The sequence below is a fragment of the Cyprinus carpio genome, chromosome B2 (genome assembly GCF_018340385.1).
Source record: "Cyprinus carpio isolate SPL01 chromosome B2, ASM1834038v1, whole genome shotgun sequence".
Lineage (NCBI taxonomy): Eukaryota > Metazoa > Chordata > Actinopteri > Cypriniformes > Cyprinidae > Cyprinus > Cyprinus carpio.
Window position 1 is genome coordinate 30,887,768 of NC_056598.1, and position 19,507 is coordinate 30,907,274.

The 19,507-nt window shown below is 38.1% G+C and overlaps 1 protein-coding gene and 1 pseudogene across 1 annotated transcript; both read right to left on the reverse strand.

Moving 5' to 3' along the window:
* Positions 1-3,971: 3,971 nt before the first annotated feature.
* Positions 3,972-7,854, reverse strand: LOC122136286 (E3 ubiquitin/ISG15 ligase TRIM25-like; the record flags this gene model as incomplete). Its single annotated transcript, XM_042719143.1, has 4 exons — positions 7,191-7,854; positions 6,574-6,669; positions 6,259-6,492; positions 3,972-4,004 (listed from the first exon to the last, which is right to left on the reverse strand). Coding segments are annotated over exons 1-4 (936 nt in total), but the record flags the coding sequence as incomplete, so codon positions are not given.
* A 5,160-nt stretch (positions 7,855-13,014) lies between these two features.
* On the reverse strand, positions 13,015-18,277 carry LOC109105047 (annotated as a pseudogene).
* Positions 18,278-19,507: the final 1,230 nt, after the last annotated feature.

The following is a 19,507-nucleotide window of genomic DNA, read 5'->3' on the forward strand; positions in this document are numbered from 1 at the left end:
TTAAATGAGATATTGATGATTTCTGTAAAGGTGAAAAGGAAACTATTTTTCATTTATCTTTTCATTATATAGGTACAGAAATATTTTGGATTGACATGGAGCTTTTTATAAAGAAGAAATGTAACATTTTTGATTTTTTTGTTTTCTGTTATGTTTTGTTTTTTTGATTTATTAAGTGTTTGAGGATTTTAGAGAGTTTTTGATTATTTTTTATATTTTTATATTGATGTGGTGAGTTTGTGAGATCTCCGAAACAATTTTTTTTGTCCTCATTTTATAAACGATTTAAAGCTTTATTGTAATGTCCTGTGTAATTGCAAAAGGCTAAGTAAAAAGGCTATTAGAACTTAATAATATTGTAAGCAGGTATGCTATTGTATAAAGTGAGGCCCTTTTTTAATTTTTTTTTACTGTTACTGTCCTCCGGCACAGTTTCATTTATTAATGTTGTTGTAACTATAAGGACAAACCAAGCACAAGGCAAACAGGAGCTGGAAATAGACAGAAACACTGGGAACAGAACATAAGCAATAGAAACTGTAGGGATTGAATGTATATGGTTTGAGAACGGAGAAAGACCATTAATATATAATATAATTAATAGACTCCGGCATCATGGCATCATTACCACTTTGGCAGTGCATTATTTCTCCAATAATTTTAACGGCCTGGAGTCACACCTCAAGACATTGACATTTATTTTATTTCAAGACATCTGTAATGTTTCTGTTCTGAAAACCTGTGTTGAACTAATTTACGCACCTCACTCCAAACCTTCCGTTGCTAATTGAAAAACATTATTTTAAAGCTAAAAACAGTGGTTTGAACCATTGATATGCAGTCTAATGCAGTTTTTAGAGAGACAGAGAGAGATTAAGGTTACAGCGGAAGTGGCGCGTTGCTCCTCTGTGATTCTCAGTAAATGCAGAGCCGCTCAGCTGCAGTGACAGGTTGATATAATATACTGAGCAGCTCTGATAACCCTTCCTGAAAAAATATCATCATGCATTAGGGGTTGCACTGACTAATCTACTAGTCGACTTCAATGCTCTGCCATGACGCTTTAAGTTTGACGTTGACTAGTCGCTGGTCCTATAGAGGGCGCAACAGGATAAGAAATTTTTAAAGGACTTCCACATTTACGCTCAGTTTCAAAACAGTTAAATGATAAATAAATACATTCTCTGAAAGTGTTCCACAAGTCATGTGTGGTTATATTACTGGATGCTCGAAATTGAACGGGAGATGCACGTTTTAAACAGCTTATTGTACAGGGTTGCCGTGATTTTGCCAAGTAAGACATGTTCCTTGATCAACATCTTCTGATGATCCTGGATCAACATTATTGTCCAAAAATGTAGACTTAACCCAATCCCTACCCCTAAACCTAACCCTACCTATAATTTAATCATAAAATCAGTGGGAAATGATAGCTGATTTACAAGGGTGTAGAAGCACCTAACCCTGATTGTAAGCCTAAAACAGATATTTCCTGAAAAGTTATATTTCAATTCTGATTGGTCGATTGGAATGTTGTTCCAGAATCAACAAGGATTTTGATCATGTGACCTGCCTTCTTTCACTGATAGGTCAGCTGACCTGTCACTCCAGCCAGTAAGATGACTACTGAGGCTAAGTCTACATTAATCCAGATACATTTGAAAACAGCGTTTTCGTTTTAAAACGCTCTCCATCCACACTAGCATTTCAAGCGTTTTCCAAAAGTGTCTCATCACACACACAGAAAACATCAGAAAAAGTTAAATTATCTTTCTTCTGCGCATGCGTAAAGGCTCAAAAAAGCTCACTGCAGATTATACACATGGAACAGACATGAAACGTTTTCATGCAGTTTTTTTTTGAGTTACTGGTGTATTCATATGTATATCCTTGTTTGTATTTCGATTTAATCGTGGGAGAAAATGACAACGGGATGTTAAATATTTATTCAGTTTGCACGTGATTGAACAGATCGCTAAAATAACGTGATAGTATTTGTGATGTAGTTATTTCAAGGATTCACGTTGATTTTCTGCACTGTGTATGGTGCAGATTATTATATTCATATAACTATATTATACTCAATAAGCTTATAAATAATATAATTTGAAAGTGCTTCATGTCAAAAGATGTACAAAAAAAACTGTGACAACAACAGATGGTTAATAAGCTTTATTTACAGTTCATTTACATATGTTGTGTTGTTTTTCTTCTGTTTAAAGGTTTTTCACCTTTCTGTAACAAAATGTCACTTTTCACCATAATTGATGAAAAATAAAAGAAGATTGGAATCCAGTTAAAGCCTCTGTTGATGACGTGTCTGTCCCTGTCAAGTGGGGAAATTGTGCACGAAAAGAAATAACTTGACAGCCAGAGCCCTGCAGAGTTTTGTTCCAACCCTGCTTCAACACATAGAATGTAGCTTTCAAATAAGCCTGAAAGACTTGATTAGTTGGATCAGGTGTGTTTAATTAGGGTTGAATCTAAACTATGCAGGGCTCCGGCCTTTCGGGAATTGAGTGTGACACCCCTGGTTTAAGTCTATAATGCATTCCTTAAAACTCTCAGTGAAGGAAATGCATTCTAAAATGTGTGCTGTGAAAATCTGGAATTTTTGTAGCAATAATAAAATTAATGATGTGGCACTACATTAAATATGAAGAAACCCATGGTCAGTCAGCAGGACACACACACACACACACACACACACACACACACACACTGATCTTACTGTCTATATGAATGGTTAATTACACATTTATTCTGATATTATTTCACTGACAGAAGTTCAGCTGCAGTATTCATGTCATGAAGAGAAAAGAAGAGACTCTTAAACATCTCACTGTTGCTGATTCATCATGCAGCTCAAAGCATTATGGGTAGAATCTCTCATCAATTTATTCTTATTCATCAACACAGTTTCACTGATGATCTATAACTACCAAACCTAAACCCAGGATAGAGTGTCTGAGTGAATGTGGTCTGGACTGTGTGGATGAGGCTCATTGTGTCAGAGACGCTGTAGAAGGACAGAGTTCCTGCACTGTGATCCACAAACACTCCTATTCTACTGCTGACGGGCTTCACCGAGAGAGCAGTCTCTGTGTTATTGTGTCTGAACGAGTAACTGTCAGGAGAGCAGAACAAACTCCAGGACTGATCATTATATCCAAACACACACTCAACACCTCTCTTCCTGCTGATGCTCTTATATGACACTGATATATACACACATCCACTCCTCTCCAGCTCCCAGTAACAGTGTCCACACACACTCTCGCTACACAACACCTGAAGATAATAATCAAATCTGTCTGGATGATCAGGATACCACTGATCTGTGTCAGTGAATGTAATCACTCTGTTGTTCTCAGACAGACGGAGGTGTTTATTCACTGTGTTCAGATCCAGAGTGAGCTGACGGGAATCTGATGGAGATAAAACACATCAGAATCAGGAATTATGAATCTGTTTGATCTTTTCATGTATCTGGACTCTTCATGTTCAGTGTATCATCAGTGTCTCAGTACAGATGAGCAGATATCTGTGCACATCATCATTTACATCATCAGTTATAAAACTCTTCTTTCACCTTCTACAGGAAGAACATGAACACACTCAGAGAGTTTTTCTGCTGGTTTTCTTACTGACTTACATTGTAGGAAGTTCTTCGTGGTTCTGGGAACAATGTTGGTGAGTGTGACTGTGGAAATCAACAGACATGAACAGTGAGATTCTCATGATCCTGTATCTATTCCTAACACATTTCTAATATGATGTTCTCCATGATATGAGATGATGATGGACTGGTTTCTGAGAGCAGATGAATCTCCAGGACTTTAACCTCTGTCTGAGATCTTCTTGAGCTGCTCTTTGCAGAAATCCTCCAGTTTGTCTCTCAGCTGATGGACAGATTCTCTCAGAGCATCAGAAGAGAAGAGAGAACTGAAGAGATCATCATTTCCGTCTGTAGATTCAGGAGGTGCTGAGAGAGACTGGAAACTCTACAGAAAACAGGGATACACTTTAGATTACAGCCGCGATTTACAGCGAAAGTAAACAGAATTTACAGCGTAATTTTTTGTAATTACAGTGTACCTATAGAGTACCTCGATGTAGGTATCAGTGAATAATATGCAAAGTTTGGGGAATAACAGGGTTACAACATGGAAAATTACAAATGATTTATACTGAAAGTATTTTGAAACTAAAGGGTACTTATTCTAATATTACGTGGTATGTATGACCAATAAAATAATAATAATACATTTTATTTATTGGCGCCTTACATAACACTCAAGGAGACATTACATGCAAATAAAAACACATAAAACAGTTACAATAAAAATCAAACCCACTTCTAAGTCAAAAGAATAAGATAAAATTACCAGCGGTATGCCTGTCTAAAAAGATGCGTCTTTAAATGAGATTTGAAAATGGGAAGAGAGTCACTGTTTCGAATATCTTGTGGAAGTAAATTCTACAGAAAAGGAGCAGCGTAGCTAAAAACTCGAGAATCCATGAAAACCAGGGTCCGTATTCACAAAATCTTTTATCTTATTATTAAGAGTTCTTCTAAATAGCAGTAAAAGATTTTAGCTAAGAGTTTTATCTTAAAACCTATTCACAAAGCTGCTGAGAGACAAACTTGTATTGAGGAAACAGAGAGAAGTCTTAAGCTCAGAGTAAGGGGGCGGGGCTGAGCTCGTTGCTATGGATGATGTCATCATGCTCATTAACTATGCACACAGTGATTAGCTGATAGTCTCTGTCAGAGATTCATCCATAGAATTATTGTAGAGTGCAATATTATGTTGCCATATTCAAATAAAATTTTAAAAGTTTAAATAAAGATTTAACTTTCATTAAAAATCATTAACAAACATTATGTAATGCTTAACAGATCATTAGCTCATATATATTCATATATCTAGAAATATGAAATAATGTGCTTGTTAATGTTTACTAATAAATGTATTAAACATTACCTAATAATTAACATTTCATGTAATTTAAATGCTTACAAATGTCATTAAACCTCTAATTCATATGATCATGTGCATCTTGAAAATCTACAAATTATTTTAACTGATGTTATGCAATGTTTAAAAGTTTGTGTTAATGCACAACACTTCTGCTGTTATTGAGATGTGATACAGGTTGGTTAGGGACAGGTTTGATGATATGGGTTGGTTAGGGACAGGTTTGGTGATACGGGTTGGTTAGGGACAGGTTTGGTGATACGGGTTGGTTAGGGACAGGTTTGGTGATACGGGTTGGTTATAGGGACAGGTGTGGTGATACGGGTTGGTTAGGGACAGGTTTGGTGATGCGGGTTGGTTAGGGACAGGATTGGTGATATGGGTTGGTTAGGGACAGGTTTGGTGATACGGGTTTGGTTAGGGACAGGTTTGGTGATACGGGTTGGTTAGGGACAGGGTTTGGTGATACGGGTTGGTTAGGGACAGGTTTGGTGATACGGGGTTGGTTAGGGACAGGTTTGGTGATACGGGTTGGTTAGGGACAGGTTTGGTGATACGGGTTGGTTGTGGGACAGGTTTGGTGATACGGGTTGGTTAGGGACAGGTTTGGTGATACGGGTTGGTTAGGGACAGGTTTGGTGATATGGGTTGGTTAGGGACAGGTTTGGTGATACGGGTTGGTTAGGGACAGGTTTGGTGATACGGGTTGGTTAGGGACAGGTTTGGTGATATGGGTAGATTTAAGGTCTAGTAAATTTAACAAGTGTACAGGGGTCAATTTAATTACTATATGGGAACACAGTTCAATCTGTTTATATTGCATTGTTTTGATAAATGAAGTATTTTCTTGAAAATTTGTGGAGTCTAATAAAAATCAACTTTATCAAGTTTGCAGATCATCTGATCCAATTTTGATGAATGTTACTCAGAATCTTCACTATCGAGTTCACTGATTTCACCATTATGTAATAAATCAGAAGGAAAAATGAGGAAAAAAGCTGAAATGTTAGTGAAGTTTTGAACTGTTGGTGGCGCTAGTGGTGTTTGACAGCTAAATATATCTTCCAGAAGACAGAGCTGAGAGAAATTATTTCTAAGAGATTTCCAGAGCTGAAAGCTGTTTGTAAGCGGCGTCTCTTTCAGAAGAAGATGATCAGATGAGAGTCTGACTGATGATTATATAATAAGACACTCATGAACTGTTTCTCAGTGAGTCTCTGTCACAGCAGGATCTGCTCAAGTCCACTCTGACCCTGTTCTTCTAGATCTGTGTTACCTGCAGGAACTGGATGTGATCCTGTGTGTGTGAAAGCTGCTCCAGCTCAGCGTCTCTCCTCCTCAGATCATTGATCTCCTGCTCCAGTCGCTCCAGTCGTTCTTCAGCTGGACTCACTGCAGTCTTTTCCTGATCTCTGATCAGTCGTATCAGCTCAGAGCGCGTCTTCTCTATGGAGCGGATGAGCTCAGTAAAGATCCTCTCACTGTCCTCCACTGCTGTCTGTGCAGAGCGCTGTTAGGACACACAGTGATTCAGTTTCAGTGAGTCTGAACTGAGACGGAGACAAAACTTCTCTTCTTCTTCCAGACTCACCTTATGAGACTCCACAGTCTCTCTCAGCTGCTGGAGATCTTTCTCTCTCTGCTGGATTCTCTGCTGGAGCGTCTTCTGCGTCTCCTTCAGCTGCTTCTGCAGGACAAACAGATGATAGTGAATCTCACAGAAAACTACTGCCACTAAATCATCATGAACAGATGAATCCAGTAAAAGTGGAGCTGATAAACAATGACTCTAGGTTTAAACTGTGAATCAGTTACAATATATGTTTAAACTTTGAGTTTGTTGCAAATTTCACAGCGCAATTCCAAGCATTAGAAAAGTGAAACTAACACAGGCGTTGAGCTTCACACTGACAGTGTTTCTTCTGTGTAGTATAGTTTGCTTTGTTCCTGACAGATGTTTATTTTGTCAAAGAAAGGGTGAATAGTTCATTTCATTATTTTATGTTGCTTAAGACCTATTTTTATTTTTAAGAAAGTGTTGATAAAGGTTTATGGTGCATTTTCATGAAAAAGTGAAACTCTTCTTGCAGCTGCTGTTCATTTCTGCTGTCGTGTGTCGTGTGAATGCTGTGAGCTGTTAATATGGTGCAGATATAAACACATATGACACAAATGTCCAATATTTCATCAGTGTCTAGTGTTAAATACCTGTTTCTCTGTCCTCTGGTCTGCAGCTGATACAATGTCATGGTTTTTATGTTCAATAATCGTACACAGCACACATATACACTTCTGGTCAGTGCGACAGAAAACCTCGAGGATCTTCTCATGTTTCTGGCAGATCATCTCCTGCAGTCGTCCAGTGGCTTCAGTCACTTTGTGTGGTTTTCCTGAGCGAAACTCCTCATGACGCTCATAATGAGTTTGACAGTAAGACTCCAGACACACCAGACAGGACTTGACGGCTTTGTATTTTCTTCCAGTACAGACGTCACACTGCACATCTCCAGCTCCAGGGTCACAGTCAGCAGAGAGTCTGGTCTTCTTCAGTTTCTCCACCACTTCAGCCAGCATGGTGTTTCTAGCTAAAGCAGGTCTTGGACTGAAGGTCTGTCTGCACTGAGGGCAGCTGTAGACTCTCTTCTGATCCTCCTGATCCCAGCAGTCTGTAATACAGCTCTTACAGTAACTGTGTCCACAGGGAATGGTCACTGGATCCTTCAGGAGATCCAGACACACTGAACACAAGAACTCATCCTGAAAAACTCTGGCTTCTGCCATTTTACTGCATGAACACAGAGACGCAGACACACAACAGCTCAACTACACTTCAGTTTCTCTTTCCCTGAACTCATGTGATTCTGTTTCCTGGTTCTGTCTGAGTCACGTGTGTAAAACAGGTGTGTCTTTGAGTCTGTAAAGCAGGTTTATCATTCCTGCACAGTCAGGTTTCAACACACCTGACTGTTTTTAAAGTAAATGTGAAAAACTTGACTTGGAAAAGTGATTCTGGGAACCCTATAATTTAGAAATTTCAGTCTCAGACACACACCTTTAAAGAAGTCATGTTAAAAAAATTAAATGTCCACTGATGATTCACACTGTCCGCTCAGACAACCGTGGTGTGGACGGTAAACCTACAAAGACAACACAAGACACAGAACATGGGAAAACACAGGAAAACCAGGGGCTTACAAGGGACAGGTGAAGGTGATTGGTTGTCATGGAAATTAAAAGGGTAACTATGAGGACAAACAAGACGCAAAGCAAAAAGCTGGAAACAGACAGAAACACTGGAAACAGAACATAGGCAATAGAAGTTTTTGGGAATGAATGTAATTCCTCTGAGAACGGAGAAAGACCGTTCCATTAATAGACTCCGGCATCATGGCATCATTACCACTTCAGCAGTGCATTATTTCTCCAATAATTTTAACGGCCTGGAGTCAGATCTCAAGACATTGTTCAGATATTTTATTTCAAGACATCTGTAATGCACTCCAAACCTTCTGTTGCTATTTGAAAAACATAATTTTAGAGCTAAAAACTGTGATTTGAACCATTGATATGCAGTCTAATGCAGTTGTTAATGCAGTCTAATACAATGTTAGGTAGATTTTTCCAGAATTTGTGAACTAAATAGTAAAAGGATCTGCGGCCCGCAGTTGATTTTAATATTCTAGGTATTATCAAATTGTAAAAAAGATGTAGCACACGCACTGTCGAGTCAAGTGCCAGTGGATTAGAGACCTGCGAGACCCGACACAACTGAGTGGTGCGGGGGGGGAGAAGATGGGAGAGTGCTGGTGCGGGAATAAAATGATTCATGGGATTGTGGTCAAAAATAGAATATCTAAAACATAAAATTACTAACACAAATGTAATTGTAATTCATCTTTTTGCACAAAAGCAACATGAACTAATATAAAATATAAACGATTAACAGGTGCAAGCCTATGCAGAGTTTCTGTTTAGGCTATAACACGTGTTTGCAGCGTTGAGCAATGCAATGCTGAAATTTGCGCGCTCACTAATCCTCTCATTATAACACACGAATTGTGGAACTTCTGTGTGAACGCAAACATGTCCCAGGATTGATTCCGGGATAGATCCTGGGTTGGGGACCTAGTAACATTACCGGGTTCAGTCCCGGAACGAGCTCTGTGTGAACAAAAGCCAGAACCAATGCCGTAAAGGGTGTGTCATAGTGTTGACACACGTTATCGTGTTTTGACTCTTATACCGGTGTTTTTGAAGGCAAATCAATATTTGCTCACGAAAAACACGAATTGTGCAAACTGTAATGAAGCAGAGATCAGGTAGTTCCTCACTATCCACGCTGAAGTTGTGATCGTTCGCCAGCTTAAGTGAAACAGAACACGTCACAAATCACGTCACATCGTAATGTCATGTGTCTTTATGGGATGTGTGTGAAGGTGTGAACGCACACACACAAAATCTGGAAAATCACTAGCAAGTGAATGAATCACAATTAAACACATTATTCGTGTATTTTCTGGAATTTCTGTGTGAAAGAGGCTTAATAGTATCGATCTTGGAAGTAAAGTAGTTCATAAAGTCATTACAGCTGTGCTTTTGGGAAATGTCCAGGTAGATCTGTTCACTTCCCAGGAATCCTTCACTGCCAGCTGTTTTCTGACCCGATGCTCCTCATGACAGACCCTCTCTGGCAGATTCTCCTGAGGAAGGACCTTCTTTCTCAGGGACAGGCAGGGCCGTGCACGGGGGGGTGGCCCGGTGGCTAGAGCCACTGCCCCTTTGCCTGAGGTGCCCCTCTCACCATTGGTCCCCTCCCCACCATCACCCCAGCTCAAAATGTTCTGTTCCCGCTCCACTAAAGATCCACTGATTCCGAGATTCAGTGATTGTTTTATCGGCTCCGTGTTCGCATTATCGCTGGTAATCTGTGTGACTAGTATTTTGTGTGTGGAGACTACAGTCCCCGAAGCTCGTTCATTAACAGGTAGATGCATTACAATCCACATTACAGTAAGTGGATGATTCGCTGAATTAGTAATCTGTAGTTTGTTTTCATATTTCTGTCTGTAATGATTTGCTCTCAGTCTTATAAAAGTGCTAACAACAAAATAGCCTATCCACAGTCTTAGAATTAGAATGTCTGATCAAATTATTGTACCAGATCAGATCTAATATAATTAACACAAAATTTGCTGTTGTTGGCACACTTTGTAGACAAAAAAACCCCAAAAAAAAAAACAATGCCTTCACAAAAAAGAAGACAGAGAGAGAAAGACTGAAGGGAGGCTGCTAAAGGCAGTTCAACATTGCAAACATGAATTCATAGCTCTAGCAAGCCAGCAGGTACAACTTAGAATATTTAGCAGTTTTTCACACTTTAATTCTTGTAATTAAGTATATTTCCCATTATAATCACTTGTCTTGGTACTAGTAATCTATAACATATTTATAAGATATTTTATTAAAACCATATTAATAGTAGGCCTATAAATAGTTTAAAAAATAACATAAATGATCTAAATTAGTCGTTTATTAGTATATAATATAGATTTATGCTGTAAAATATTAAATTAAATGTCTACTTCTTATAGGGGAGAGCGGGGTAAGATTAGCCATATTTACTTATGTGGTCCTCAAGATAAGGGAAAATGACACAGAAATACAATAAAAGTATCTATCCTATCCTAATAAATGTATTCCTATCATTTTAAATGATCAGAATGAATGACAAAGGGTTCTAAAAAATATGGTTTCTTATAAATAAAGTGTTCCCATGGCTCAATTTTCCCCAGGTGAGGGGTGAGTTGACCTGAGTCAAGTCAATGAGTAAGATGCACCATCTGACTGAATCTGATTCAAACCCACGTGAAATAATAATTTAAACACTAATTTAATAATTTCCTTTTACAAACAGTCATATTTCTCTTCATAAAGTTAACTTTAACAACATAAAACCAACCAAATGATGTTTAAATTTAATATTTAATTGTTTGCATTTCTGAAACAATATGTTGAACACCAAAGTTGTAACTTCATAAAAACAGACTAAACAGAGAGTTTTGTTGGCCATTAGGGACTACAGGTGGAAAAATATATCTGATTATAATGTGATGAAGAGAAGCATTTTCTGGTTCTTATCAGAGAAGGATTTGGTGCACCTGTACACGCTCCATATCAAATATTATATAAATAATATGTATAGGCTATATGATAAACTAAACCAGTAATATCACTTTAAAATACCAGTTTATAATTCATAGATTTAACTTAACTACAGTGCCTTATGGTTCGGTAAGTTAAAATGCAGACTGAATTTACCCCACAGCATTTGGCTCACTTTGCCCCATAGCTGCCATTCTGGAGAGAAAATAACTAGCTAGCTTATTAATTCAGGCTAATATTTTGCTAAATGATTGGCATGGTCTTATATGTTGCTTAAATACCTATACGTATCATAAATATTTTTATACCTGGATAAATTTGCTTTGATGTAACAACCATTATCTGTTATGCTAAAATTTTACGTTGACAAGCCAAAAAGAGTTTTTAAAGTAAATGTGTGCCTTCCACTCCTCCTGTGTGTTTCTCCTTTTCACAGTCTGGCAGAAATGATGGGTGATCCCAAAATACATGGTCACATGACAGTAAAAGTGTACAGTTGGCAAGATACTCTCCCCTACTTCCATTGACGATACGGCAGGAGCAGACTCAGAGAGTGAGGGAGAGCCCACTCTTATCAAAACATCTACAATAAAGTCTGAAATTATTACAGAGTGTGCTGTCTTCTCTTTTAACTGTTGTAACAACTGGATAATTTGTATTAACAGCCACCCACCCCCTTATTGCCCCTTTTTCTTATTTGGGCCACTACCCCTCAAAATATCTGTGCACGGCCCTGGGGACAGGCATCATATAGCACCTGTGTCCAGATGTGTGGAATCTCCACGTGTGGCTCCTGGATGGAGAGCTCTCCCTATGAGCTGCTTGAGTCAGTTGAGCTTCAGATTCGCTCACTTCCTTCTCACACCAGAAGACAAAAGAACACACGCTGGAAAGGTCCAGAGCTCCATAAGATGTATAATGAACATGATTTATTGACTGTGTCATCATTTGAATTGAAAGGTAATTTTGAGAGCAAGCACTGATTCTTGAGACATGGGACAAAACATGTCCAGCAATTGTAACTGCTAATATGTTTAAAAATGAAAATATTTTCAATTGTAAATGTTATGGGGGATTAATAATAGAATGTATTTAACACAATTATCCCCTTCAATTTAATTTTATCATTATTATATGAAATCACGTATTGTCTTCTCACTGCATCTAAAACAGTGTGTCCACAGAGAAGGGTTCAATCATTCATATGCTGTAAAATGGATAAAAAAAATTTTAATGATGAAAAAGAGCTTGTTTTCTAAAAGCGCTTAGTTCCTGTGTCACAACCATATGCCAACACCATCTTCCAATTTCTGAAGAAATTATTTGAAATATTTAGATAATTTTATTCTTCTGAAGCAGGTTCTATTAGCATCTAGCATCAACAGAAAAAAAAAAAACATGAACTCCATTTGTTTTGTGAAAGAAATGCCAAATTAGTCAACACTGTAAGATTTTCTGTCTGACGCTGGTGACGGCCAGTGATTGAGTTGAATGAGTTGACATTCAGTGTGAAGTCATCATATTTTTTTGGTTTTCAATACATTTTTAATTATATTAAATATAAAATAGTGTTTATTTTTTCTAATAATGTATAAATACTAAATAAGTGACCTGACAGCATTGCTTTTCTGGATTGATGGTCATCACTTCTAGCAGAGTTAAGGCTGAGGGAACACATAAACACATAATACAGTACATTTGTATTCTGATCATGTGTGTTCTGATCATTTTTGGATAATTTGTTAAGATTAAATTAAGTTAATTAAATTAATCTTAAAAATAAGATTAAATGTTAATATTATGATCCTGGTGAATGTAAATGGATAGAGTTAATTGTTTTATTTGTTTTTAAAAGTTACAGTGTTACCACAGCAGATGCACAGCAGACAAACATACTGTTCTGAGATGAGAGAAAATAGATAATTAGTGTTCCAAAGATATATCAAAATACTTAAATGTGAGTCTTTTATAAACAATAACACACTCACTGATTGTTGTTTTTGTTTTAATACAGTAACTGATTGATTCAATGTATTAAAATGACTACAAATTCAGGTTTTCGTCACCGCCGTCTGATGAATAGTTTGATAATATTTCATTATGATATTTTATATTTCTTAAGAAATTGTTGGTCACATGTGAAAATGTAATCTGTCTGCTAGCATGAGAATGTGTTTTGAAATGTTAAAAACATATTGATTGCTGTTAAAGATAAAGTTGAAATTGCATTACATAGTCCAAGGTTAAAAGCACATTTTGATAGAAAAGAGAAAAGATGGGAGGTTGCATCAAAGCATAGCTCAGTTGCTTAGTATATATAAGATACATAAATTTAGATTCATTTGTCTGAGTACACGGTTTTATTTTTTTCAATTGTGCACCCGGTTTTGTCCCACTTCTCAAGAATCAGTGCAATAATAAAAATAGTGATGTGAAACTACATTAAAAATTAATTGACTGATTTCCATCAACGCAAACAGCGAAAAGCAAAGAAACACACGGTCACTCAGCAGCACTCACGCAAACTGATCTTACTGTCTATATGAGGAATTATTACACATTTATTCTGATCTTATTTCACTGACAGAAGTTCAGCTGCAGTATTAATGTCATGAAGAGAAAAGAAGAGACTCTTAAACATCTCACTGTTGCTGATTCATCATGCAGCTCAAAGCATTATGGGTAAAATCTCTCATCAATCTATTCTGATTCATCAACACAGTTTCACTGATGATCCTTTATAAACATAAAACCCAGGATAGAGCGTCTGAGTGAATGTGGTCTGGACTGTGTGGATGAGGCTCATTGTGTGTGAGACGCTGTAGAAGGACAGAGTTCCTGCACTGTGATCCACAAACACTCCTATTCTACTGCTGACGGACTTTACAGAGAGATCGGTGAGTATGTTATTGTGTCTGAATAAGTATCTGGAGGAAGAGCAGCGCAAACTCCAGGACTGATCATTACCTCCAAACACACACTCATCACCCGCTCCCTTCCTGCTGATGGTCTTATATGACACTGATATACACACACCACCAAACACACTTCCACTCCACTCCAGCTCCCAGTAACAGCGTCCACACACACTCTCTCTACACAACACCTGCTCATACGCATCAAATCTGTCTGGATGATCAGGATACGACTGATCTGTGTTAGTGAAAGTAATCACTCTGTTGTTCTTAGACAGACGGAGGTGTTTATTCACTGTGTTCAGATCCAGAGTGAGCTGATGGGAATCTGATGGAGATAAAACACATCAGAATCAGGAATTATGAATCTGTTTGATCTTTTCATGTAGCTGAACTCTTCATGTTCAGTGTATCATCAGTGTCTCAGTACAGATGAGCAGATATCTGTGCACATCATCATTTACATCATCAGTTATAAAACTCTTCTTTCTCCTTCTACAGGAAGAACATGAACACACTCAGAAAGTTTTTCTGCTGGTTTTCTTACTGACTTACATTGTAGGAAGTCCTTCCTGGTTCTGTGGAACAATGTTGGTGAGTGTGACTGTGGAAATCAACAGACATGAACAGTGAGATTCTCACGATCCTGTATCTGTTCCTAACACATTTCTAATATGATGTTCTCCATGATATGAGATGATGATGGACTGGTTTCTGAGAGCAGATGAATCTCCAGGACTTTACCTCTGTCTGAGATCTTCTTGAGCTCCTCTTTGCAGAAATCCTCCAGTTTGTCTCTCAGCTGATGGACAGATTCTCTCAGAGCATCAGAAGAGAAGAGAGAACTGAAGAGATCATCATTTCCGTCTGTAGATTCAGGAGGTGCTGAGAGAGACTGGAAACTCTACAGAAAACAGGGAAACACTTTAGATTACAGACGCCATTTACAGTGAAAGTAAACAGAATTTACAGTGTAATTTTTTGTAATTACAGTGTACCTATAGAGTACCTCGGTGTAGGTATCAGTGAATAATATGCAAAGTTTGAGAAATAACAGGGTTACAACATGGAAAATTACAAATGATTTATACTGAAAGTATTTTGAAACTAAGGGATACCTATTCTAAAATTACGTGGTATGTATGCCCAATATAATAATAATAATACATTTTATTTATGGGCGCTTTACATGACACTCAAGGTGACATTACATGCAAATAAAAACACATAAAACAGTTACAATAAAAATCAAACCCACTTCAAAGTCAAAAGAATAAGATAAAATTACCAGCGGTATGCCGGTCTAAAAAGATGCGTCTTTAAATGAGATTTGAAAATGTGAAGAGAGTCACTGTTTTGAATATCTTGTGGAAGTAAATTCTACAGAAAAGGAGCAGCGTAGCTAAAGGCTTGAGAACACATGAAAACCAGGGTCTGTAATCACAAAACCTTTTATCTTATTATTAAGAGTTCTCCTAAATAGCAGTAAAAGATTTTAGCTAAGAGTTTTATCTTAAAACCTATTCACAAAGCTGCTGAGACAAACTTGTACTGAGGAACAGAGAGAAGTCTTCAGCTCAGAGTAAGGGGGCGGGGCTGAGCTCCTTGCTATGGATGATGTCATCATGCTCATTAACTATGCACACAGTGATTAGCTGATAGTCTCTGTCAGAGATTCATTTATAGAATTATTGTAGAGCGCAATATTATGTTGCCATATTCAAATAAAGTTTTAAAGGTAACACTTTATAATAACTTTCATTAAAAATCATTAACAAACATTATGTAATGCTTAACGGATCATTAGCTCATATATATTCACATATCTAGAAATGTGAAATAATGTGCTTGTTAATGTTTGCTGATAAATGTATTAAACATTACCTAATAATTAACATTTCATGTAATTTAAAATGCTTACAAATGTCATTAAACCTCTAATTCATATGATCATGTGCATCTTGAAAATCTACAAATGATTTTAACTGATGTTATGCAATGTTTAAAAGTTTGTGTTAATGCACAACACTTCTGCTGTTATTGAGGTGTGATACAGGTTGGTTAGGGACAGGTTTGATGATATGGTTGGTTAGTTAGGGACAGGTTGGTGTTATGGGTAGATTTAAGGTCTAGACAGTGTTAGTAAATTTAACATGTGTACAGGGGTCAATTTGATTACTATAAGAGAACACAGTTCAATATGTTTATATTGCATTGTTTTGATAAATGAAGTATTTTCTTGAAAATTTGTGGAGTCTCATAAAAATCTATTTTATCAGGTTTGAGAATCAACTGATCCAATTTTTGATGAATGCTACTTAGAATCTGTATTATCATGTTCACTGATTTCACCGTGATGTAATAAATCAGAAGCAAAAATAAGGTCAAAAGCTGAAATGTTAGTGAAGTTTTGAACAGTTGGTGGCGCTAGTGGTGTTTGACAGCTAAATATATCTTCCAGAAGAAAGAGCTCAGAGAAATGATTCCTAAGAGATTTCCAGAGCTGGAAGCTATTTGTAAGTGGCGTCTCTTTCAGAAGAAGATGATCAGATGAGAGTCTGACTGATGATTATATAATAAGACACTCATGAAATGTTTCTCTGTGAGTCTCTGTCACAGCAGGATCTGCTCAAGTCCACTCTGACCCTGTTCTTCTAGATCTGTGTTACCTGCAGGAACTGGATGTGATCCTGTGTGTGTGAAAGCTGCTCCAGCTCAGCGTCTCTCCTCCTCAGATCATTGATCTCCTGCTCCAGTCGCTCCAGTCGTTCTTCAGCTCGACTCACTGCAGTCTTTTCCTGATCTCTGATCAGTCGTATCAGCTCAGAGCGGCTTCTCTCAATGGAGCGGATGAGCTCAGTAAAGATGCTCTCACTGTCCTCCACTGCTGTCTGTGCAGAGCGCTGTTAGGACACACAGTGATTCAGCTTCAGTGAGTCTGAACTGAGACGGAGACAAACTTCTCTTCTTCTCCAGACTCACCTTATGAGACTCCACAGTCTCTCTCAGCTGCTGGAGATCTTTCTCTCTCTGCTGGATTCTCTGCTGGAGCGTCTTCTGCATCTTCTTCAGCTGCTTCTGCAGGACAAACAGATGATAGTGAATCTCACAGAAAACTACTGCCACTAAATCATCATGAACAGATGAATCCAGGAAGAGTGGAGCTGATAAACAATGGCTGTAGGTTCAAACTCCAGAAGTGATGATCTGTTACAATCATCTTACATAAATCAACATGAAGATTAAGGCATATTTCACATCATCATGAACAGAGGCGTGAGTCAATTCCAAGCATTAGAAAACCGTGAAACTAACACAGGCGTAGAGCTTCACACTGACAGTGTTTCTTCTGTGTAGTATAGTTTGCTTTATGCCTGACAGATGTTTATTTTGTCAAAGAAAGGGTGAATAGTTGATTTCATTATTTTACGTTGCTTAAGTAGTATAGTTTGCTTAAAGAAAGTGTTGATAAAGGTTTTACGGTGCATTTTCAGGAAAAAGTGAAAACTCTTCTTGCAGCTGCTGTTCATTTCTGCTGTCGTGTGACGTGTGAATGCTGTGAGCTGTTAATATGGTACAGATATAAACACATGTGAAACAAATGTCCAATATTTCATCAGTGTCTAGTGTTAAATACCTGTTTCTCTGTCCTCTGGTCTGCAGCTGGTACAATGTCATGGTTTTTATGTTCAATAATCGTACACAGCATACATATACATTTCTGATCAGTGCGACAGAAAACCTCGAGGATCTTCTCATGTTTCTGGCAGATCATCTCCTGCAGTCGTCCAGTGGCTTCAGTCACTTTGTGTGGTTTTCCTGAGCGAAACTCCTCATGTCGCTCAAAATGAGTTTGACAGTAAGACTCCAGACACACCAGACAGGACTTGATGGCTTTGTATTTTCTTCCAGTACAGACGTCACACTGCACATCTCCAGCTCCAGCGTCACAGTCAGCAGAGAGTCTGGTCTTCTTCAGTTTCTCCACCACTTCAGCCAGCATGGTGTTTCTAGATAAAGCAGGTCTTGGACTGAAGGTCTGTCTGCACTGAGGGCAGCTGTAGACTCTCTTCTGATCCTCCTGATCCCAGCAGTCTGTAATACAGCTCTTACAGTAACTGTGTCCACAGGGAATGGTCACTGGATCCTTCAGGAGATCCAGACACACTGAACACATGAACTCCTTCTGATCCCACTGAAAATTCTGGCTTCTGCCATTTTACTGCACGAACACAGAGACACAACACACAACAGCTCAACTACACTTCAGTTTCTCTTTCCCTGAACTCATGTGATTCTGTTTCCTGGTTCTGTGTTTGAGTCACGTGTGTAAAACAGATGTGTCTGTGAGTCTGTAAAGCAGGTTTCTCATTCCTGCTGAGTTTAGTTTTAAAGTTTTCAAGAAGGTTCAATTTGATTGACCTGGTGTTGTGTTTGCGTGTGGACAAACTGCATAGAAAAAGCTGCGGTTTTGAAAATACCCACTTTTGTGTGGACAGGGCCTAAAAAGGTTAGCTATGGTGGACAAACAAGGTTAACTAACGTGATGGGCAGTAGCTACAAGTACTGACGCTACTAGCTTAACTACATTTCTCAGTAGCGTGGTGGTAGCGTCGCTGTTTTCTGAATCGAATAGCTTTTCAGTAGCGAAACTCAAACTTTTTTTGATCAAGCAGCGCGGTAGCGTCAACAACAGCTACATTTTTCAAAGCATTCCTGAAGCTCAAGCTCAAATCAGAAATATAACTAAGGATCACTGATCCTGGACCAGGAAAAGTGGCGCCACCGCTGCTCAAGCCCGTAACGCCATTGGCTCCTCAAACTGTCAGTCAAACCTCATTATTCCTCTCGCTCTCTCGTGATTGAAGTGCGGCGACCAGTTTGAAGCATCTCAGCTTGTTTGCAGTCTGAAGGTTCAATAAAAGAACTGTTGATTGAATAAGTACAGTGTTTTCTTTACTGAAGAAACACTATATATAGTCTAATGTTTTTTGTATTTGAGGAGCGGAGAAGAGTGTCTTAGTTTAGCATGTGTTGTCAAGTCACAGCCAAATAGCTTGTGCGAAACGCTGAATCTTTTATAATATGATATTTTGGCCAAATAACAGAAAAAACTGAGCGCCCACATAGCGACAGAAACCTGTATAACCTGCAAGTTCATGAAAATGTAAATGTGATGCATGTACTGCCTCTGATGTGGCGGTAATGACGGGAAAAAACATTCGCTGGTCAACTTCATATTTGAACTTGATTTTGGTGAAATGTTAATAATATAATCACACAAGCAATGAATGCAAAAAAACGTAGCCTATCTGTAGGCCTATACATTTCTATGGTAACACTATACAATAAGATTTAATTAATGTTAGCTAATGTGTTAACTAACATCATGCATTAGGGGTTGCACTGACTAATATACTAGTCGACTTCAATGGTCTGCCATGATGT